The 24,858-nt window shown below is 36.7% G+C and overlaps 1 protein-coding gene across 3 annotated transcripts in view; it reads right to left on the minus strand.

The window, feature by feature from the left end:
* The window catches only part of COL11A1 (collagen type XI alpha 1 chain), a gene marked incomplete at both ends in the record, with an annotated part of 161,159 nt that overhangs the window by 50,866 nt on the left and 85,435 nt on the right, over positions 1 to 24,858 (minus strand). For all 3 annotated transcript variants that reach the window (XM_082312409.1, XM_082312410.1, XM_082312408.1), the window contains 13 exons: positions 1,803 to 1,856; positions 2,131 to 2,220; positions 3,007 to 3,114; positions 4,045 to 4,098; positions 8,330 to 8,383; positions 9,265 to 9,318; positions 13,342 to 13,386; positions 13,482 to 13,535; positions 13,666 to 13,710; positions 15,845 to 15,898; positions 19,546 to 19,599; positions 23,163 to 23,270; positions 24,226 to 24,279. In XM_082312409.1, coding sequence (XP_082168535.1) covers positions 1,803 to 1,856; positions 2,131 to 2,220; positions 3,007 to 3,114; positions 4,045 to 4,098; positions 8,330 to 8,383; positions 9,265 to 9,318; positions 13,342 to 13,386; positions 13,482 to 13,535; positions 13,666 to 13,710; positions 15,845 to 15,898; positions 19,546 to 19,599; positions 23,163 to 23,270; positions 24,226 to 24,279 — 828 coding nt within the window. The remainder of the gene's footprint in view (positions 1 to 1,802; positions 1,857 to 2,130; positions 2,221 to 3,006; positions 3,115 to 4,044; positions 4,099 to 8,329; positions 8,384 to 9,264; positions 9,319 to 13,341; positions 13,387 to 13,481; positions 13,536 to 13,665; positions 13,711 to 15,844; positions 15,899 to 19,545; positions 19,600 to 23,162; positions 23,271 to 24,225; positions 24,280 to 24,858) is intronic.

The following is a 24,858-nucleotide window of genomic DNA, read 5'->3' on the forward strand; positions in this document are numbered from 1 at the left end:
ACTGTCTTCAAACTTTTTTTTATTTTTTAAGATAGTAAATAAATAAAAAATTGTAAAATAGTGGTGGAAAGAAATAGGCTATGTGACATTTCCCAACTATAGAGAAATTACCAAAGATGAGTAGAATATTTATCAGTTTTATTCTTTATGTATGAAACATCCTACTATCCCAATCTAAACAAAAAGAATCTCACAATGAGTTAAAATTAATCAAAATTTACACATAGGATGGTATATGGTTCAAAATACTAGATGCAGTAATAAGGGTGCAAAAGTAGTGATGCCACATATTTAAAAGCTAGCTTAGGCTATGCAGAACACCAGCAGTATTTTAAACATTATGTGGGTAAACTGTATGAGTGAACTGCAGGTGTACAAAGGGAACACAGCTGTATTGGGTTTGTGTGGCAAGGTTTTGGTAGCGGGGGGGCTGCAGGGGTGGCTGCTGTAAGAAGATGCCAGAAGCTTCCTTTATGTCCGATAGAGCCAATGGCAGCCGGCTCCAAGACGGACCCGCCACTGGCCAAGGCTGAGCCCATCAGTGATGGTGGTAGCGCCTCTGGGATAACGTATTTAAGACAGGGGAAAAAATTGCTGTGCAACAGCAGTCAGAAGAGAGGAGTGAGAATAAGTGACAGAAACAACTCTGCAGACACCAAGGTCAGTGAAGAAGAAGGAGGGGGAGGAGGTGCTCCAGGTGCTGGAGCAGAGATTTCCCTGCAGCCTGTGGTGAAGACCATGGTAAGGCAGGTTGTCCCCCTGCAGCCCATGGAGGTCCATGGTGGAGCAGATATCCACCTGCAATCCATGGGGGACCCCATGCCAGAGCAGGGGGATGCCTGAAGGAGGCTGTGACCTTGTGGGAAGCTTGTGCTGCAGCAGGCTCCTGGCAGGACCTGTGGACCCATGGAGAGGAGTCTACACCGGAACAGTCTGTTCCTGAAGGACTGCACCCCATGGGAGGGACCTATGCTGGAGTAGTTCATGAAGAACTGCAGCCCATGGGAAGGACTCACGTTGGAGCAGTTCATGGAGGACTGTCTCCTGTGGGAGGGACCCCACGCTGGAGCAGGGGAAGAGTGTGAGGAGGAAGGAGGGGCAGAGACAACCTGTGATGAACTGACCGCAATCCCCATTCCCCGTCCCCCTGTGCTGCTGTCGGGGAGGAGGTAGAGAATTAGGGAGTGAAGTGGAGCCCTGGAAGAAGGGAGGGGCGGGGGGAAGGTGTTTTAAGATTTGGTTTTTATTTCTTATTATTCTACTCTGGTTTGACCAGTAATAAATTAAATTAATTTCCCCAAGTGGAGTCTGTTTTGCCTGTAACGGTAATCAGTGAGTGATCTCCCTGTCCTTATCTCGACCAACGAGCCTTTCATTGTATTTTTTCACCCGCTGTCCAGTTGAGGAGGGGGAGTGATAGAGCAGCTTGGTGGACACCTGGTGTCCAGCCAAGGTCAATCCACCACAACAGCATGAGTCCACTATGCACTATCTGTAGATTTTCCACTATGGAAAGCCTCTTTCATCTCAATAATAATTTGTGTAAGTGGCAAGTATTAAGCAACAAGTAAATCTCATACCTACTGATAGCAGAAGGCTTCAGATATTAACAACCTTCACATTCCTTGAACATTTATTAGTATGGATAATTAGTAGAAAATAATTATTGATCAGTTTCAATGACATGCATCTGTCTGCTGTTTTACAGACTGCATTGATGAAAACAACACAGCATGTAAAGAAGAAAAAAGGTTACTATGTAATACTGTTTATATTTCTATAAAATTATTATGTTTACTTACAATTGGGCCAGGTGGGCCTTGTGGGCCTTCTCCTCCCTTCAGACCAGCTGGACCCTAAAAAATGAAATAGCTCTTACACTAAAAGTTCAAGAGTTATTTTTGTAACACATGTAACAGGAAGAATGTAAAAATCCAAAGACAAAAAACTGAATAAATTCCTTTTTGCTTATATAGCCAATGATATTTAACAATGCTGGATGCTTGATGTCTGTTCTGCTATTGCATTCATTTTTAAGCACAGTAGAAGGTTCCATGAAATAAAACAGTTAATCCATTGTTTCTTGTATTTAGAAACATCATGTCAACTGTTCTAGTGCTTATATCATACCTGAGCACCTGGAAGGCCTCTCTCTCCAGGGAAACCACGAAGACCTGCTGGTCCATCTTTCCCAGGAATGCCTTGAGGGCCTGGATCACCCTGGGAAACATATTACATTTTGATTAAAAAAAAAAGTTTAAAATGCTTGTGTTAGTCATTAAATGAGTGATGAAAATGAAATACCAGATCCTAATTATAGTAATGACAAAAAAGATTATGCCCCCATGTATTCACCCACTAATTCTTTTAAGATTTTCAGTACAATAGTCTATCAATCAATATGGTTAAATTTATAACAAGCTTTGACAAAATACAGTATTAGTTATAGAATATAAATAGTGAAAAACACAGCAAGCCATAAAAATATGTTTAAAGATAGATTCATTAAAAATTTACAATGCCCATTTAAAATGGAAGATTGAATAGAATTACATAGTAACTAGATAAGCAATATTTTTCTTGTGCCCCAATGATGGGCAAAAAGTAAACAGAGAGCTAAATTTGGTCAGTGAAATTCTACCTTGTAGCCAGTACTACATACCCTGCTTTAAATGCCAATGTACAATTTTCCACCTTGGTGTGAACATGTCCTTACTATGTCTTTCCACAGTGAATGTGTGGTATATGTAAACTAGTTTTTTATTTTTTATTACAAAAATACTAATTATTGGCTCAAGAAAATTGTCATTATTTCAGCGGAAGCAGACACAGCTCTAAAATTGGAATCTTCCAGTCTTCAAAATCCTTCTGGGTGAAACATGCTAATTGTAATTTTATATTGTATGTTCTGATTTTATTCTGCATGTTCTGTGTGATGATTTGAAATGTGAGACCATAAGCAATTTATCTGTCTCTTCCAATTTGTTCCCCAAAGCCACATCATACCTTAGCACCTTCTTTTCCTGCAGCACCTGGGAGGCCTTGTTCACCTGGTGGGCCAGGAGGACCTGGATGACCTCGTTCACCAATTGGGCCAGTCTCACCAGTAGGACCCTAAGCACAAAAGTAAAACTTCAGTCACCTCAAGGTATTAAATGTCTTGTGGGGGAGAGGGAGGTTGGAGAGAAGCAGATTCTTAATATCCAGCTGTTATGGGTATCTTTTACAAAACAATATTACCATTGGTTAGCATACATTCCTCACCTTCCCTCCAGGCAAAGCTGACTTACAAAATATCTGTGTCCTGTAAAATAAATCTTGCATTGCATTCTGCCTGCAGACACATCTGTGCAGCTTCCAAAGAGTGAAATCCTGACCTTGCTCCTTAAGCAATGAAGCTTTAAAACACAGGGTGTACCCACGTGTGGGAGGAGGTTACAAAAAGGACATAGAGGGAAATCCATGTACTATGCTTGTCTCGAAACACTGTCTGTACAGTTGTGTTTCTGAATAATATGAATTGGAAGGTAGTAGAGTTGAAAGGTATCTCTTCAGATTCATTAGGAGAAAATTTTCCCTGAAGGAATTACCTAAAAAAGTTTATGCAATGCAACTACTTGATTTGGTTACAAATTAGTAAGATTAGATCAAATGAAGTTTTGATAGCGAATCTCTCCACAATCTATAAGTGACTGAAATTTGGCCTCTGACAAGAAAGTCACGTTATATTGTTCTTTCTAAACTATTTCATGGTAGAGAACTCTGCCTTCTTGACTTCTGTAAACCACCAACTTCATAATCACATGAAGAAAACACACAAAAAAGGAAGTGGAAAGGTAACCCCACCATTTGCATATTTTGTGGAATCACTAATGATTACTAAGTACACCTTTCTAAAATTGTTATGCGTAATTTGTTACAAAATTTAATATAACCATCAATATGGTCCTTCTAATACAACAAAAACAAAAGCAACTGTCTTAGCCATAATATAACCATTAAACATTGCTCTTATGAAGTTAACTATGAAATTAAATGGTGTACCTGAGGGCCAACAACACCACCAGGACCAGGAGGACCAGTTTTTCCTTGAAAACCCTGTGAAATAATTATAGAATACTATATTACTCAGGACAAGATATAGAGTAGAAAAATTCATATCTGTGATGAAGAGGGGGAAAGAGAAATTCCATGTCACACATTCCTTCTCTTCAGGAAATAAAAATGAGAATTTTTTGTTTCCTGTGTATACTTAGAAGTGAAATACTGATTAATCTTTCTTCTATCTATCAGTTCCAATCTCTCTGAGGTGGTACAGCAGTAAAAATCCCAGTCAATTTTACAGATCTCTCTAGGTGAACTTGATTAGATGAGTCTGAATGCATAAGTGATGCAGCTAAAAGACAGCTGAAAATACATTTTTACATATATACATTATGAATCATAAAGCCAGACGTACAAATGCTTTTTAAAGAAAGACACAGATGGTGGATTAAGTTGGAGGGGAATTAAAGATTAATTAAGAGGGGAGGTTAAACAGAAAGAAAATTAAAAGAAATAGAGATCCAGAGAAGATGAAGGTTGTATAGAGATGGTAAAAAAGGCAGAATGAGTCCCACAAAAAGAATGAAGCTAATGAGAAATTGATATGATGACAAAAACTGGGAAGCAGAGAATAGAAAGGAAATGTTTTTGGGACAGTTTTTCAGAACACTGGGAAATTTTACAGAGTTTTCATTTTCTAATCAGTGGCCCCAGACTTCTGTCCAAAATTAGTCAATAAGCTGAATGACAACCTCACTTTATAGTAGCACTGTTTAATGTATCTTTGAAACATGCTAAATTATTTCTTTCTAATATTGGAAGTGTGTTGCTGCATAAAGTTAGGAGAGTGCATTCACTGCTGTATCACATCTAGGGTTCCACATAGTATTCCCTGCCTAACAGCCTGTATCTGCCTCCTACTCTGCTCACCTGTGTAAAAACAAAGGTGTCATCTGGCCCGTATGTCTTATAAATGTTGGGCCCTGCTCAGCATTCCTCTGGGCACAGTCTCACTGACAGTTGCCCCATTCCATCAGATCCGGTTTAAGCTTTTTTTACCTTCCTCAATCTGATTCTCTTCTTGCTGCCAGCCAGACGTTACCATGGTTCAGTTTGGCCCATAACTGTTTAGGCACTCTCTCTCAGACCTCTGAAATGATCCAGATTAAAAACAAATACAAAAGTACCCCTTTGCTCTAATGACTGAAAATCAGAACTGCTACAGATGGAATCATTCATGTGTCCCTTGCTTTACACAGTCAAAGCTTCTTCTGAAGCCTATTGTAAGGAAAGACAAAGGAATGTTGAATATTACCCAGTTCCTGACAGTCCCTTGAGAAGGCCTGCTATTCCCAGGTTAGCAGAATGCATTGGTACTTTGCAGTATATTCAATGATTCTTGATGCTAAGTTTTACTACTGTGCTTTCTCTCTTATGTCACCAGTTTATCTGTTCCTACAGATTCAGATTTGTAAAACAAGTAACAAGCAAAGTAGATTTCAGCAGCAAATACTGAAGATGACCTGAACATCCGATGGGTTCATCTAAAATATTTAGTATTAAAAATTTACACTAATGTCTCATGCCTGTGTTTGTAAGTGCCTAATTAGCCTCCATTTTTTTTGTTATTTTCTGTGGAAGACAATTTAATAAAACTGAGTTTATTGTAGTAAGAAGGTCCTTGATTAATTCTAATAGATGAAATGGCTAGTATATTTCTATTTTATCCTTCCATATGCATGAAACACTAAATTCTTGCATAACACCAGACAGTCTAACAATCTCTGCAGCTGATGCCTCCTGCCAATCTGAGATTGATATCACTGAAATTCATAATCACTTCTAAGGAGCAACTAGCTTAATAATGGTTTTCAGTATCTAGTTTATTCCTACGTTTATATTCCAAATTATTTATCATGATGTTACTGTTCTTATGTCTAGAATTTCAGCAAACAATGGCAGTTCTTCAAAGTGCATATGGCTTACTGGGGGAAGAAGCTGTAGCCTTTTCTCCACTAATACTTACCTCAGTTGCTGTCAACATATGCTTATTATTCCATAATCAAGCTGCAGAGTGCAATCTGGGAATCTAGCTCTCTAATTTGTTAAGCTTCAGTATGTCTCTTAGCCTAATCCCCTAACTGTTGCAATGCCCACATGCACCACTGAAATTTAATGAGATATATGCCTAAATAAGAAACAGAATTCTTAAGACCCTGATTTATCAGTAAGTGCAGTGAAAGTTTTCTGATTTATACATTTATAAAAAATTTGAAATGGAAATGTTCATCGAAAAAAAACGAGTCTACTTTTTGTTTATAAAAAAAAAAATAATCTGTTTTTCTACAAAAACATATACATGAGAACCCATGGGGGAAGAATATTTTTAAAATAATTCTGGTCCAAGTATACATATACACAGGGCAGAAAACAATGCTAATGAAAAGCTGCATTAGCTCCTAAATTACTCAAGTTTTATATCAGCCTAACCCTACTAAACCCAAAGGAGATACAAAATAAGAGAACCATAGTATTGATTGAACCCACAGGGACCTGGTCCAAACATCACACAGTAGCAGAGTCCATAGTTTCATTATATTTTGCATCTTTCATTTCTAGTCATGACTGAAATCAAGAAATCATAGAATCATAGAATGGTTGAGGTTGTAAGGGAGCTCTGGAGGTCATATGGTCTAACTGCCCTGCTTAAGCAGGGCCACTGAGAGCTGGCTGCCCGGGAATATATCCAGACAGCTTTTGAATATCTCCAAGGACAGAGACTCTGCAACCTCTCTGGGTAATCCGTTCCAGTGCTTCATCACCCTCACAGTGAAAAAGTGTTTCCTGATGTTCACATGGAACCTCCTGTGTTTCAGTTTATGCCCATTGCCTCTTGTCCTGTCACTGGGCACCACTGAAAAGAGCCTGGCTCCATCTTCTTTACACCCTCCATTCAGGTATTTATATATTTTGATGAGATTTGACCTGGGCCTTCTCCTCTCTAGGCTCAACAGTCCCAGCTCTATCAGTCTTTACTCACAGGAGAGATGCTCCAGTCCTTTAATCATCTTAGTGGCCTTTGATGGCCTCTCTCCAGTAGCTCGCCCTCCCTTGTACTGAGGAGCCCAGAACTGGACACAATACTCCTGGCCTCAGCAAGGCTGAACAGAAAGGAAAGATCACCCTACTGCAGCCCAGGATACGATTAGCATTCTTTACGGTAATGGCACATTACTGGCTCATGTTCAAATAAATAAGAATAAAGGAAAAATAGTAACTGTGCTTTTTCTTATCAGACTAAAGAACAATTTTGAGCTTTCTGCATTCTAAACAATGATTCAAATTCATTCTTACGGTACGCAAGACTACTCTTTGCATCATTGCAAAGAAAAAGAACAAAGTAGTAGTCAATAATGTTTCTTTCACACACAAAAAAGCCACTATCATTGCAAAGCATTACAATGCTACAGTACTAGCAGAAGAAAACACAGTTTTTCAGAATGATGTGTTACTCCAAGCTCTCTGCTCCCCCTTCCAGCAGTGGAAGTGACTCAGCAGTCACTAACAGATTTCCAGTGAAGCTGGAACCCAAAACACATTCTACATGCTGAGAAAATTTCTCTCTAAATTCATTTATGGCTTTCTCTAGCTCTGAAAAATCCAAGTATTTTATTTTATTTCAGTGCGATATGAGTAAGGTTTTGGCACTACAGAAGTAGAGAGTTTTCTTAAATAATTCCATTAAAACTGTTACATGTTATTTTTTTCATTTTGCTACCAGAATTTACTCATTGTGATTCTTAGGGAGATTACATAGGATATAGTTTCAAAATTTAAGATTTTTTTCACAGGTTGAATCATTCCTGATTCTACTTTCCAAAAGTGTTGGCTTTTGAGTTTCCTATCTGCTTACCATTAATAAGACTTTTTATTATGTTATTATTTATGTTACATGGCATTCAGTGAGAAAAGAACGATATAGTAATCAGTTGACAAATCTTTATTGAGATCTGAGTATTGATTTCTTTTACTTCTATTGACTATTTAAGCTCATTGTGATGTTACTAACCAGGCATAGCAAAGAATAACCTCACTCTTGTAGCATGGAAACAAAATAAATCTTTTGCATGCCTAACCTACCAACCATAAGAAAACTACAGTTATATAACCTCTTAGTCCCAGCCTCTTCCCCCTTTCTCTGTTGTCTCTATTTCTTTAGTTTTGATCAGACAATCATGGCCTTTGGAGGTTTACAACACTAACTCAGTAGAGTACATTTACTTACAGTCTCACCCCGCTGTCCTGGGTGCCCAGGCAAGCCATCTTTTCCAGGTGGCCCCTGAAATTGTAAAATACATAAATCAAAGCATTTCTTAGCCATCCTTAATTCTGAAAAAAGTGTGCAATTCGCTGTAAGAATCTCTGATCTCTTGTTTTTTTCTAAATTAGTCTTCAGTACAGCTTAACTGCTCCTATATCAACTAACTATAATTTTAATAATAGATTTTCCTTGTGTCCTCCCTGATGTGTGTTAGCAATTCCTTGGAGAGTTACTATTAGGTTGTCAAATGCATGCATGTTAAAAATGGATTTCTGTAAACTCAGAAATCATGGAAAGTACCTATACTTCCCTTCCATTTTTCTTTGGTCAATGACTCAAGTTAACACAAACCTAAGCATTACAGGAGTATTTGATGAAATTTCAGGTTTTGGCATTGGAAATAAAAATAGCAGATGCATGGGTGAAAAAAATCACAGGTAGTTTGGTGCTTTTGTACTTACTCCACATGAGCAGAAACACACTAGAAGAGCAGTATAACTAGTTCAGGCAGCAGCTCAAATGTGCTATTACTTCTGCATGTTTCTGCTACTAATGAACGTCTCTTTCCTATTCATTTTTTCCTCAATGAATCAATTATTGAAAGAAAATATACACCAGCAAAGTAACATTTTGCCTAAACTCAGTCTGTCACCTGGACATTGGCATCAACTTACTAGAGGATTTGCAGCTTAGTATACTATGCTGAATGTCATATGAGCTGCACACCAATGATCATTTTGAATATGTGAGTTCTTGTCTTAGCCTTAAAGCTCAATAAGCGTATTTGTAATCTATACATAAACCATCCCTTAAATAAATCTTCAAATACTAACTTCAGAAACATTGTATGAAAAATAATATCCCTGTTGTTGCACATACTTAATTAAAAAGATACTTACTGGAGGTCCCTTTGGTCCGGGGAATCCAACAGGTCCCTGAGGCCCTTGTGGTCCCTAGTATAAAGGCAACCGAACACGTAAAGTTTTAGTCTAGCTGCCATGACACTGGATTGAAAAGTTTGCCTCAATTATAAAATATATGAACTTCAATTATAAAATATATGAACTCTGTAGATAATATCTGGTTATAAGTATAAAGCCTCAGCTCCACTGCCATAAATATTGGTAGCAAGAATTCACATGCATAGACATTGGACCGCATTTCCTGAAACCAATACTGCCTGTGTAGGAACGCAGTAAGAGACAAGAAAAGCTACTTATATAAAGTCTGTCTGCGTCTGACCCCTGAAACTGTGCATAATAAAGTAGGAATCAACTGTGAGTAAGAAACATTGTTTCCTGTGTTGCACAAAATGTGGGAATTAATTAATAGTCTGGTGGTCTTTTTGAGTCCAACATTCATCTTTGGCAGTTCTTACACTCTGACAATATTTCAAGCCAGTACAACAGTACAAACTTCCAAACAGAATAAGCTTTCCAGAGTTACCAGGGACTAAACACAACATTCTTGCTATCATGAAAAATACTTGAGACAGCTGGAAAAAAAAAAAAACAAACGTGATGCATGAACACTTTTTTTATATAGTTTTTTATATACTCATATATATGGAGAGGAAAAATTTTCATGCAGCATGGTTTTACAAATTTAGTTAAAGATGGTCATGTGAGTTAGTGCATTGCGTATGTATATGTACAAGTACATACACATACATGTGTACGTAAATGTATGTCCACATACATCTATACACATAGATATTTACACAAAGTACTAGCTTATGTGACTGTTTCTAAAGCTGTCACCAAACAAAATGAAGGCCAGCTTTTAAAATTTATTGCTGATATGCTGAAAGGGACTATGTCAGCTTATTAAAAGAATTTTCCCTGTTTAGTTTTTAGTGAGCTAAGTCAAAGAGTAGCAACATGAAAAACCTTATTGATTCTACATGGTCCCACAGCAGAGCCATGTACCCTAGTCATATAGTGCAAGACTTTATCCTCTTCTACTTGGTATACGATGTCTGGTTTTGCTAATACATCAGCTGTCAAAATACGTTAGAAATGTTGGTTTGAAGTTTGATGCAAAAGACTTGAAGCAGGAGGCCACATCTCCCAAATTATGCTACCCTTTTGCTCCCCTGATAAAGCGCCAACTGTTTCTGAGTTCCAGAAGCCTCATTCATTAGAGCCCAGGCTCACTTCCAGAGTATGGCTCGCTCCTGCAGTAGGCGAAGCAGTGTGCGAATGCAGCTGTGGGAGAGGATCCCTTGCACCCAACCTAGGAGAATTTGCCCTTAAGTGACTCTTATTCCAGGGTAGACCTCGATTATACTGTAATACTAAATCTGAGTCAACTAAGAAGTGCTAGGTAAAGGAAGAAATCTTTATGACCTTACTGCACTATCCGTCATTTTTATTTTCTCTTCTAAAACAGGCGTAAGGTTGTTTCTGAAATCTTCATAACACACAAATATGTTCCATATGAGGGTTTGGGTTTTTTTTCATTCTGCTGTCTCTGTGAACAAATGACCTTTCCTCATTTGCTTCTGGGTATAACATAAAGCATAAAGTTTCCAAAAAAATGGAGGAGTTTTATAGAGGAAAGCTATTAAAATTGACTCAGCTACTGTACAAAATGTATGAAAGAAATTGGTCTCTCTCAGGAATTGGTTATAAGAGCACAACTCAAAGTTCTACTGTTAGTTGCACCTTCTTTCTCATAAATTTCCACTGTACTTTGATCCTCACATCTTGAGACCTTTTAAGGAAAGAAGATTTGCATTTTTTTTATTCACAATATGGTCTGCAGATTTCAAGCCACTGGACTGATGGATTATGTGAGAAAAAGCAGTAGAATACTGACAGCATGTTATCAAAATTACATTTTCTTTTTTGTCATTAACTTTCATTTTAACAGTAGCTACACAGGACAGATTATTTAATGTTTACATGTCTGGTACCTGAAATAGTCTCAGCGGAGCAGAAATGACAGTTTTATTTTTTGGCTGAAATCCACCCCTGTTGGGAAGCAAATAGATACCTCACACTTATATTACACAAGTGATATGAGATGTGGTGCTCTGCGATTCTTCATCTCTTTGCTCTAATCAATTTCTCTCCAGGGATGCCTTCATCTTGGATTGATCTGCTCATTGTTTTCAGTCCCCCCGCAGCTTCTCTTCCTCATAACCTCTTGGAGCTGTCAGCAAACTTCTCTTTCACAAGGCTCTGCTATTGACCCTCTGGTCGTCTGCCTCTGGTGTTCCCCCTCAGTGTAAAACAACCTACAGTTCCTTTCTTGGACTATGCCTACTTCTCTACATCCAACATCCCAGTTAACTCATTCCTCTCTTGAATCCCACCCTCCTGCCCCTGCATCTCTCTCTTTCTTGCCACATCATGCCTGTTTCACCCCAACTTTCCACTTATTCCCATTGTCCATGTTCCACTTGGTACATTGGCTTTTGTTTAATATAGAGGTACTTTCAACTTCTTACTGCAGCCTCCCTTGGAGTGTTGCCTTCCATGTGTACTGGCTACAGTCTAGTCCTCCAGTCCTCAACTTTCCTTCTGTTCTACCCTACTTCTCCTTACTGTGAGAACCACTGTCTTGCTCCACTAACCAGTCTCTTGGACTGTTAAGTAATATTCTGCTTCAGGAATGAGAGCTAAAATGATGAGTATGAAAGGTTTTTAGTAAACTAAACCTTTTGTTTCCAGTGTATTTGGTATTAATTTTTTTGGCATATGCTTTAATGGCTTCCAGTCAAAAGAAAAAGAATCCTTTTCTTAAGCAGAAAAGTGTGACATTAGATTTGCAGGCATGTGCATTCCTTTATGTGTGTATAACAGACAGACATTTATTAATACTCTATTGGCAACTGCTAAGGATAAATGAAACAAAATTAACCTTAATTGCTTTCTGCAGACACACAAACTGAACATTTGAGATTTCTAGAACAGACTCACACCATGCTCTTGTTATCATCAGTTTTATGGATGTCCTTATCTCCATTAATCAACTCAATCAAACCATTTGGTCTGATCCTATGGCCTTTTTCCTTTTTCAGTTTGCTTAGTCATTCTAGCAAAATCAGTTTGCTGTTGTTCTGCCAGTATTGTTACACCAAGCGTGCATGTATTCGGCAAGGAAATAGTGTAACAAACTGACATTACAGAATAGGGGAAAATGCACAAGGAACTCCCTCCTGAGGAGTAAGACTTTTGGAGATCACTGGGACCTGGGGGTGGGTACTGGGAAAGGATTTATAGATTCTCTACATGAAAAAGGTTAGCTGTTTAATGAAATACGACTACGAAAGAAAAGTTTGTTCTTAAGCTTTGCAAAAATACTTTGGCAGAGAGCATGTCCACTTAAACTATCTGAGTTGGTTTTCAAGTGCTGCTATTACAAATCTGATTTATTAATATTGTTTTTCTATATACTGCTGTGTAATGGACTGACTGTATATTGGATTTGTGTATTGATTGGTAATATAATAGCAAGCAGAAAATTTTATTTTAGGAAGCACAATAGGATTTCTCAAGCATGCAGAAAGTAGGTTGAAGGGAATTCTTAGCTGATAAGAACAAAAAAAAATCAGCTGCTTCAACAAAGAAGCTTCTGGAGATGGCTCGAGTGATTTGTAAATCCCATGAACAAGAAGTACACTGCAGTAAATGGGGCATTCTTAAGAGCATAGGCTGGTAAGTACAACTGTAATTTGCATGGATATATACAAAGTGCATGGATATAATACGAAGTGTGTATGTATTCTCTGTGTCCTATTTGTACAAAACTTAGCTACAGCTGGAAGACGCTTTCAGCAAACTTCAGCTACCCCATTCATAACTGTGAAAAGCATCACTGGAATTCAGGTTTTGTTAGTTCTGGTTACTCTGGTCAAAGAAGGGCAAAGACATGAGAGGGAGAACTAAAAATGAAACAATCCTCCCACCCTCAAATCACACTCCTACATAGTGGGAAAAACAACATGTACATAAATAGCTTTCACATACCCTTTCACCTGGTGGGCCAGGAGGACCATCATTGCCTGCAGTACCCTAGAAAGGAACAACAATATGTTCAAAGATTAGACCTCTATTTTATTTGAAAGAAACAGCCTGTAGCCAATGTATACAGTGTGCATGACAACTACCTTTGGACCTGGTTTGCCAGTGGGACCTCTGGGACCTCTTGAGCCTCTTGGACCCTGTCAATTTAACACAGATGCACTTGAGGATAATTATTGGATACTGTAATTAAAACAAAATAATTTTTCACAGTATAGTGGAGGTAATTAATATAGGAAAGCCTCTAAATTGCAAAGCAAAAGTACATACTGTTGGTCCTCGCTGTCCTCTGGGGCCTGGTTTGCCATGTAATCCCTGTAGAGAAAAGTTCACAGAAATTACCTTAGCAGACACTATTTGTGAGATAAAGTTTTTTTTTTTACTGAAGTGGGGGCAAAGTGCAACTCCCTTAGGTTTAAATGTTATCTTTATGTATCTACTTTGCATTTCCATTTACAGAATCATGATCCTTGATAAAATTGATTATCTTTCTGAGTTCACTGGGACTTGTAGCTAAATGCACTAAATTTGCCTCAGAGTCAGATTCTGTCATAGGCATTAGAACATTTTAAACTACTTTAAAATAGTGGTGAAGATGGCACACAACAAGCAGAGTCCCTCTGCAGCAGTCTAAAGGACTTGGCATCCTTTCCAATGTAATAGTAGCCTTGAAGACCAAGTTCCCAGGTTCCCATGGACAGTTCCACAGGTTAACAGAGGAAAGAAAGAGCAAGCCTCTCTTTTTTTTTTTTATAACAGAAATAGGGACTCTAATACCTACCAGGATTCTACACACTTGCAGAGAGATACAGAAATTGCCACAATACTAGTCCTTAATTTTTTGCTTCAATATATCTCCTAATCATATTCAATAGATTTCTTTCCTTAGGCTCAGCGTTAGTATTGCTGTGCATTCTAATGCAAAGAAGCTTAAAACTCAATAGAGTATTCTTCAGGTAAAAAAGGGAATCTGATGACTGGTACTTTCTAATCTCTGAGTTAAACACAACAGCAACAGAAAATCATCAGAGATGTTCTAGCATAAAGCTTGCTTTTATTGGAAACCAATTAAATGCACACACCTGTTTTCCTGAGGGTTTTCTTGTGGTGTTTTTTTTTTTTTTTTTTAAGATTGATTTTATTTCACTTATCAAAATAAAAATTATGTGTTGTTCTTGAAGTGCTACACAGCTCGAGAACTTCTCAGAGACAATGACTGTCTTTCCTAGTACCAGTGTGCATGGTAGCATAAAACACAATGATATCCCTTTAGGCAAGATTAATAATAATACCCGATTCCACATTACAAAACCAGCAGTTATTGTCTCATTGATGATCAGCATAATACTTAAGTATGCATGCAGTTTGATGGTATTAATTTTGTGGTTAGTAACCTAGCTGAATTGAAAGCTTTATGAAGGCCTGATAATGGATCAGTATAATTAGATTTTCATAATTTTAAGTCTGCTCTTTGATGTTATTATTTTGCTTGGTTTTTTAATCTGATATCTTGATTAGCAGTCATGTCTCATTTTTCCCAACAAGGATGAACTGAACATTGTTCTATTGCTTGTGTCTGTCCATAACAACATATCTTTATCTTAGCTAAAATAATACAAGAACAATTTAAACCATACATAAGCAACACACGCAACTGCATTTCATAGATTTCATCTTAAAATCATGAATTTCTGCTTGTTTTCGTGCTGCAAATTAAAATGGATTCTTAAGAACAATGATGTACATTACTTCAGTTTGACTTTAAGTTGCTGTCATCTATGAATTCTGACTCATCCTCTTAATTTCATCATCTTTCTAACAACATGTTCTGCTATGTTCAATTGAGCTTTAGAGACAACAGCACAGTGACCTTCTTTCTGACCTATATTTCATTTTTACAGTTTGAAGAATATGCATAACATTTTCCCTCACCTGCTTCAAGTAAACAAGGCAGGAAAGGCTGTCATTTTACATTTATTTTTTAATATATGTAATAGTACATGTTCTTCATCTTGTCTGGTATATTTTGCATTTTCGAAGCTCAGCCTATAAAAAAGCTTGTGGCAAATCAGAATACTTATGAAATACAAGCTGAATTTCCTTGAGGGTAAATTGCGTGGTAGCAGGATAATTCATGGGTTACAGGAAAATAGTCCTTGCCAACTCACTCAGCTCTACTGTCAGAAAAAGATGCCTCAGCAAAGGTGATTTCTTGTCTCTTTTTCAAACATATAATTGTCTGACTTCCTGTATATTTAGATTAATACCTCAAAGAATGAGAACTAGTGTCTCAGTATGTCCTTTATTACGTAACTGTAGAGGTTAATAAGCGTGAAAAGTCAGGTTTTATAGTTCTTTAGATAGTAGCTTGTATCCTTAGATTTCAGTGACTTCCCATAGCACTGAGTTCCAAAAGTTAATTGTGTCATGCAAGCATGAATTATCATACCCTTGCACCTTTCTCTCCATTGGCACCTGGAAATCCTGGGAAACCAGTTGAGCCCTATGTAAGAAATCAATGCAAATATCAGAGGATATCAATAGCAAAACAGTAGTATAGACAACATTTAATTTGTACGCATATGACCTCCAAAGTCATATATACATTGTACATGTCAAACTTGCAAGTATGACAGCTCTGATGAATAGCTGGAAATTAACTTACCATAATGCCTCAAGTCCAGAATGCATTAAAAAAAAATCAATGTATAGAATGGACTTTATTTGTCATCTTATTAAACAATAAAGTATTCATTAAATCTGCACCATTTTTAACAGTAGGAAAGAAATTATCAGTAACAGCCCACTAGAAATAACTATCGGAATGAAGAGGAACAAACAAGGCCTTGTTGCCTCACAGTATAATATTTTTTTTACAAAATAACTTAATTCAAAATAATTATAAGGTGTTGCCACATCTGAACAATGGTCCTCTTTTCACTTTACTGAGCTGTAAATTACTTCAGGTGCTTTATTCACTGTAGGCTGACCACTGGCCAGTTTCATTTAACTGATACATGGAATTTATACATGTGCTTATATGCTCATCTCATAAGCAGAATTTATGGGGAGATTCATTCTATGGATAGAAACTGCTTCCAGGCATTATTCCTGCTTCTCCATTTTCTCCCCTGTCCTCCTGCTAACTGCCCAGTCTAATCTGAACGGTACTATTCTCTTCTTTATTTCTGGTATACAGGTCCAGAGGGACAGCAGGCTTGTTAAGGTGTTAATTTGTCATGAGGGACTTGGGGCCAAAGAGGTGATAGGCTTGACAAAATGTACTTTTAAGTGACTGGAGATGAAAATCAAAGCAGTGTTTGGTTTGGTCAGCCACTAAAACTACTGGCCAAACTCCCTGCTGTGATAATGCATCTATATCTGTGCAGCTTGCTATTAGGATTTTAATAGCAAATAAAATGCATATAACAAAAACTTAAAATAGAATTTCTTGGTGCTCTTCTTTGAAACTTTGATAAGTATTTTTTCCTTTTTTCTCTTTTTCCTACTTTTGTTTTCCTTTTAATGAATCTTGTTTCACTCAATCATTCCAATTATGCTTTAATGACTTAGGGGCAGTACAACTTCACTGACACTGATTTTAATGAAAACCTGACTGATATTCACTGGTGGGAGAAAAGTAAAGAGATCTTCTCTTCTCTTCTCTTCTCTTCTCTTCTCTTCTCTTCTCTTCTCTTCTCTTCTCTTCTCTTCTCTTCTCTTCTCTTCTCTTCTCTTCTCTTCTCTTCTCTTCTCTTCTCTTCTCTTCTCTTCCCTTCCCTTCCCTTCCCTTCCCTTCCCTTCCCTTCCCTTCCCTTCCCTTCCCTTCCCTTCCCTTCCCTTCCCTTCCCTCTTCCCTTCCCTCTTCCCTTCTCTCTTCCCTTCTCTTCTCTTTTCTCTCTTTTATTTTCTTTTTCTTTTCTTTTCTCTTCTCTTTTCTCTCTTTTCTTTCTTCCTTTCTTTCTTTTTAAGTCTTCACCAATTATAACTTAAAATGTGAATAAAACTGTGAAAATTCTACTCTGTGAAGCCCAAGCATGTTCTTTATAATTAAAAGGCCAGAGGAAAAAACAAACTCTAATGATCAAGTATTAATAGGCATGACTTGGTTGTAAATATCTTATATATACAGCACTTTTTGCAATTGTGTTAATCAAGAGGGACTGGACAGGAGAAAAAATATAGTGAAAATTATCAGATAATGACAGTACTCTAAGAACAATTCTCAGAAGAAAAATAATGAAAAGCAATAAGTGACAACAAAAAGAATGGCGTGAACCTTCTTGATAATGCTGGGACAAGATTTCTTATTTGCTTTACACAGCTAATGTGTTTTTCTGCTGCTTCTTTTTTTCTCTCTCCCATATATTAATTTGAACTGGATTGTGAATAAGTTTCAAAACAAGTCTCTAGTGAGTTGATGTGTTGTATCTGTTATTACTCTTCCTTGGAAGTTTAAGTGAGAAATTAGAAGTGCAAACAGTGAATTCAGCTTGAGAACTATTTTCAGTGTTAATGTGATAAGAATTTAATGCAATGAAATTCTTGATCAAGTCTTTGCTGAAAAAAAGAATCAATTAACTTCTGTTTGAAGCGTTACATCATTTTTGTTCTTAGAACTGAATAATGTAAAACCTCTTTGATCTTAGACTTTTCAAAAAACAGTTCTAAAGGAGAAGAAAAAGAAAGACTGAAATCTCAGACTTTTGAGTTAAGAAACACAAGAAAAAAACATGTCTCTCAAGGTGAACAGTTTTCATGAATACTTCCCATAGATGGTTTTGACAGTTTTCACTAACACAGTGCTCAATGAATAAGCATTCTTCAGATAGTTCTTTCACTTGACTTGAAAAGGGCCAAAGTATAGGCCAGAGTCAGAAAAACACTTTGCTTAGCCAGCCAGGAAGTTGTATTTCCTCCAAAAAATCATAATTTCAAATTTGAAAATAAAAATAGATCCCAAAGTAGAGCAAAGTTGAGGATTTTCATAGAATACCAGGTTGGAAGGGACCTCAGGGATCATCTGGTCCAACCTTTCTAGCACAATGTAGACGAGATGGCGCAGCACCCTGTCCAGCTGAGTCTTAAACGTGTTCAGCGTAGCGGAGTCAACCACTTCCCTGGGGAGATTATTCCAATGATTGACTGTTCTTATTGTGAAAGATTTACCTCTCGTGTCCAATCGGAATCTCCCTGGGAGTAACTTGTACCCATTACCCCTTGTCCTCACCATGTGACATGATTTTACTGCAGGTTGATTGTTCAGTTGTGTAGAAGGGGTAAGGGATTCTTTTACTTGCGATATTTCCCTAGATGTGTCATCTTTGAGACGATCTGGAGATGTAATGTCTCCCTAATGGCCTCCTCTACACAGGGAAATGTCTGTAGAATTATGTTTTTATTCCATTTTTTCTTTCTTGCCAATCTCACAAAAGAGATTAATTTCCAATTAATTTAGCGTGCCCATTTCCTAAAACTGTGTTAGGATGACCTTTTTAAGAATATGTTTAATACAAATGTTTTAAAAATATAAGCCTTCACTTAAACCAGAAGCCACCTATATGATTTTCTATCGCAATCAAAACATAACAGATAGCTGAAGGATAGACGTAGGCACATAAATTATCTAAGGGTTTAGTTTTGTCATGTTTGTCTTAACAGAAGTAAAAGGAAAACATGATGAAAATTGTAAATTGTATGTTTCAAAGAAATATAGCTTATTCTATGGAAGAAGCAGTAATGACACAAATGTAATCCTTGTACCACACAGAAAATTCCCATCACCATCAGCATCCAATTAGTGGTCAATATAGTGCTCATTCTCTTCCAAGCATATCAGCAGTTCCTTCATTTTCAAATTGCTTAATGCATGCCAGTCGGATGCTCACACAAAAACACAACTCATGAGAGGATGGCAAAGGTTTGAAGGCAGTAGAGTTAAGAAGAGGAAAGATAGTGCTCCTTAAAGAGCCTGACTTAGGGATCCAACGTTTTTAAAGATTTTACTTCAGAACAGATTTTCAAGAAAGAAAGTGTAAAAAATGGCCCTGGCTTTGATGCCCACACCCTGCTTCCCCAAACACACAAATAAAATAACTGCCATCGTGACTGATGTCAAAGCACAAGATACACAGCTCATTTACAGCTCACCTTTGGACCTTGTCTTCCTGGATATCCTGGCAGTCCGGGTACACCAAGCTTACCCTGCAATAGGAACGCAGTGTTAAATTTTATTTTATCCTCCTTAGTGGTTCAGCAAACTTCTACAGAAAATATTTTTTCCACAACTTAGGGTGATGATACTTCATGGAATATAATATTCAATTAAATAAATTTCTCATTGGGATTATTAATCACCAGTGGGCTTAGTTCCCTAAACTTAAATAAAAATCCCACTCCAATGAATGAGTTCAGCAAAGCCAATACCTCAGTGTCTTTTTTCCCCACATGAAGTGCAGTGTTGTGATGTGGGGCTGAGGTCATTAAACTATTAATATTCTGTAAGAAATCAGGGTGTTAATAGGTTTAAGTGAGAAGAAACCCTTTTTAATTTATACTGTATGATGGCTGCTTTGTTTTCCACAGATTTTTCATGAATAGGCATTTGAAGAATCAACTTTTTTCTTGAATAGTTCTAAATTGTTTGAGACTATGATAAATCATACCCCACTGACTATTTGCTGAGAACAGTCAACAAATATTACCACCTTGCTATGTTCAGAAAGGACAACAGGATGAGCAGTCTGATCAACACTGACATTAACCATTCCTAGAAATGGAATACAGTACCCTACCCCATTGAGTTGGTCTCTTCAGACCTCTAGAGGATGAGTGACGGTTTGCCACTTTCAGAGGAAAGGGAAAGCAGTTTCAGTCTTTGAAAGATGGAACTCTGGGGAAGAATTTGCCTATTTGCCTATTCTAAACACAGTCCATGTTCCAAACTATCACATTTTGGAGAAGATCTCAACGGAAAAGATATGCTTATACAATATAATACGGTACTCCACAGTAACCTTAGATAATGAAAAAGAGGAAGGAGAGACCTGTATGGGAAAGGAAATTTGACAAAATAAACATGTCTATTCTTAAAAAATGCAGCACATGAATAAAGATGTTGTGTATTATCATCGTCATGTAAGTGCATGTGTCTGGCTGAGAAATTATTAAAGAAGAATTCTTTGATTTATGAAAATAATTATAATGCTGCCAGTTATGTGCAACACTGAAACAAGCTGCATGCATTATAATGATTGAAATGTTTTGCAGCATGACAATGTATCAAACTCTTGGCAAATTCACTGCAAGTTTTGTCCCTGATTTTGTGATTAAGCAAGCCCAGTTGCCTGGGTTTTGAGTATGGATATGGATGTGGTTTTGATTATAAGCTCTTTTCTGATATGTTCCTCATTTTTTTGGCACCATACTTGGCATTTTCTTTACTATGCAAATCCAGCCCTAGACCTACTTGGGAAAGAGTTTTCTTATCAAGGCATCAGTTGAACATAGGGAATAGGAGACTACTCTTGTACTTTCATTACTATGGAAGAATAGTACCTTTGCATTAAACAGGTCATGGGAATGACAAGGGAATAGGACATTGATAAGTGGTCTTACAGGCACTTCCCTAACATTGTGGGGAGATCTAAAAGTTCACAAAGATTATTCTAGTCTTTGCACTAAAATAAATATCACAGGACCAACATCATAGAATTCTCCTCTGACCCACTCTGTTCTGGCCAAGTATCCACAGAATATCCACAGATGTTTGACTTCCAATGAGCAAGAAAAGATATAAATATTTGTAGAAAAGGAAAAAGTTTGGGTCTGCAATTCCAAGCTCAGCTAACAGTGTTATCAGCACCAATTATTTTTTCAAATATCTTTTGATATTTAGGGCTTCAGATTCTGGACTTTTGAGACTTTGAGTGTCCCATATATGTCATGCTGAAGAAGAAATGCTTGAAAACATGAACCTATATTCACACTGAGTAATTTGAATAAGAAGAATTAAAAATAAGTCAAATTCTTATTTAAAAACTAACAACTATAGAACAAAGTTTCTTTTGGTTTGATTTAGTTTACTTTGTTTTTTTTTTTACTTAGGTTATAAAGACTTGAGAAAGATGGACTATTTTGTAGCTGTCCTGAGTCAATTAATTATTCTGCAGATATCATGACAACAATACAAATTTTTGTAAGATTCCTAACATTCTTAAATTTTGTCAGGTCAGCAATACTGAAAACAACCATCACCATGAAACATACAGTTCTTTCTGGAGAATGCAAATATATTGTAGGTGAAGATAATAGGACCCTTCTTATATCAGACTGTTTTGCTGATCTAGTTAAAACTGAGTACACTGGCTTTCTGGTGTGAACTCAACTTGCATTCATGTAGGAGAATAGTTCGGAGTTTCTTTTTTTTACATGTTCTTTGATTCATGACCTAATGAATCAATTAAATGACCTAATAGCTGGTGAGATATCTTGCAAAATTGTGGAGAACATTAATTCATAAATAGCTCCCAATAGTTAAGTGAACCTGAAAATAAATCTTTTTTGTAATGAGTGATCTGAGTTTCTGGATATATACTTTTCTAGGAGTTTATGAATGACATTAGGCTCAAATTATAACCCTAACATCTTTCTGAGCTTCTACTAATGACATACTTGCAAAAAGTAGCAACTTTTGATGAAAAGAGAGTTTGTTCCGAAGTTTGCTGAAAACATTTTTTTCTTCCCAGCAAAACTCTTTAGCTGTGAACCTTGTTACCATTTTAGTAGTACCACATACTTATTAAGATTCCAATGTATACTATCAAAGACTGTATATAGATAAAAAGACAGATAATTAATCATGATGACAGATGGGATGTTCCTGGAAAATACTATCTGTTCCTATTTTAAAGACAGCGAAAGTGAGAAAAAAATGTAAAATGCACCTTCTGTCTTATTCAAGACAGAACTATCATTAAAGTCACAGTTACCAAAAAATTTAAAGGGAAGTATTTTCACCAGCAACTTCTCACTTTGTGAAATATAGTATACACATTTCTGAACCATCACTTTTGTTTTATTCTATTTTATCATTCTTTCCCAGTTATCCAAAATGCCACTGCTGAAATCACCTTTCTTTTCTGAGCTCTCACCCAGTGAGATATGGTACCCGCACATGCATTCCTCAGCCTCCTTTCCTCCTCTATATCAATCTCAAGTGGTTTTTGTTGAGGTCAGGATTCTAGAGAGATTTGTACTTACCTTTGTGCTTGTTCTCCCCTGTATTTCATATCACCATCCTTTTTTCAGTCCTCTCTTTTAACAGCCCCTTTCACTTTTGCCAACCCTGTTTTGGATTTTTATTCAGGATATGTTTTCTGTTTAAAACAATCTTCATGTCACAATTTGTCATAATATGACTGTGAATATTAATTCACTCTCCAACAGCACCTTTATCCTCCTTTGTGCCCAACTATTTTCTTTGCATCATATTTTCCTTAGTTGGCATGCACTGTATGTAATTTGGGATAAGAACTTAGCTGCCTTATGTGCCGATGAAGTATTATAATGCCTTTTTGTATACTTACAAAATAATGATTCCCAATGCTTGTTCAAATGTGTCTGCTGTAGTAGTGTCTCATAAAAGCTATTGTTAGGTAACTACAGATTTTGCAGATCTGGAGGCTTGTTTTTTTAGTGATTAATATCATGGGCTCTATCTATGTTATGAGGCAATGACATATTTATGTTGATATCTGGCTACTGACCTTTTCCCCAGCTGGACCAGCAGCACCTGGGTCCCCAGATGGACCTGCTCGACCTTTTGGACCTTCTGGACCATCTTCTCCTCGTGGACCTGGCTGACCAACTTCTCCCTAAAATACACCTCCTTATAAATATGGAACTATTGCCTTTACGCATGTATTAGAGAGAGTACCTACAAGTACTTGAAAATAAGTTTTCAGTAAATGTAAATAGAGATTAGAATCATAGAATCATAGTATCATAGAATCGCTTGGATTGGAAGGAACCTTTAAAGGTCATCCAGTCCAACCCCCCTGCAACATGCAGGGACATCTTCAACTACATCAGGTTGCTCAAAGCCCTGTCCAGTTTCCAATTAGGAAAATACCACTGCTTATGTCCATTATATAAATGCAAATACATATAAATTAGGCACTGAATATTACTTTCACAAGTGTAAAAGCCCAGTCTCCTTGCCTGAAGAGAGCTGCATTTGGAAACTGTGTATTCTTATTTTTCCTTCCCTCAATTCTTGTGAGGGCACTCCCGACAGTCCATAGAAAGAAAAATGTCTGTAAGTACTTATGTGGATACCCATCTTCACAGTTATTTATGTATACAGACAACAGATATAGGCTAGGAGCCTCTTGTGAGAAGTTTTTTTAGAACCTCCTCAACACTTCCTATGGAAGGAAGTGCCTGTTGAGCTAAATAAACAACATTTTGGCAGAGATAGAAAGATGCTAGGTTGGAATGGAAACAACTTTATCCTGGATAGATTAATTTTCTTCAGGCAAATACTGAAGATCTTGGAATCTGGAAAAGGAGATGCCCTAGGAAGAAGCTTGGTGAAGAGGATATCCAAGACTGACATTCTCTTCCTCTTTATAAATCAACTGTGCCATTGTTGATTCACAAGAACCAAATCTCTGGCTCAAACTGTGCATGCACAGGGAATAGAAATAATTTAAGCTACTAGCTTTTATTTTATTTTTGGTTTAAATTTATTTGTTCCTTTCAGTGATCCTTTCAAAATAATAGCACTTAAACTTTTTAAGAACATATGGGCTATGAATAAATGCTTACCCGGTCACCTTTAAGGCCCATGTCACCCTTAAATCCTGGAAAACCGTCTTCACCCTAAAAAAGGCAGAAATGCATGTAACGACTTTTAGTAATAGGATTTTTTATTTCTGCAGACAGAATAGGAAAATACATTCACTACAGATTAAAATAATTTGCATAGATAAAGTGAGAACTTCAGACACCAGAAAATCTAATATGGCTATTGCTATTTTAGAGAAAGTATATCAGTGCACTATACAAAATTCCTTTTTAGTTTTTAAGTTCCTAATAACAGCTGTTTAAAGCTGTTTAAAATCTGTTTAAAGGTAGAGACAATATAGTTTTTCTGTTTTATTATGAATTTTTAAATTTTAATTTTTAATTAAATTTTTATTTTTTAATTTTTATTTTTAAAAATTTTTAATTTTTAAATTTTTAAATTTTTAATTATTTTTAATTATTTTTAATTTTAAATTAAATTTAAATATTTTTAATTTAAAATTTTTAATTTTATTATGAATTTTTAAAGTCCTCTCTTAACTCCTAAGCTTTTTTTGATTACCAATCTTTTTAATAAGGTCATTCACCCAACTAACTAAAAAATTGGTGGCAAATTATTCAGTGTGGTTTTTTTTTATAGCAGAACATTCCTTT

Source organism: Platalea leucorodia (genome assembly GCF_965183815.1).
Source record: "Platalea leucorodia genome assembly, chromosome: 5".
Taxonomy (NCBI): Eukaryota; Metazoa; Chordata; class Aves; order Pelecaniformes; family Threskiornithidae; genus Platalea; species Platalea leucorodia.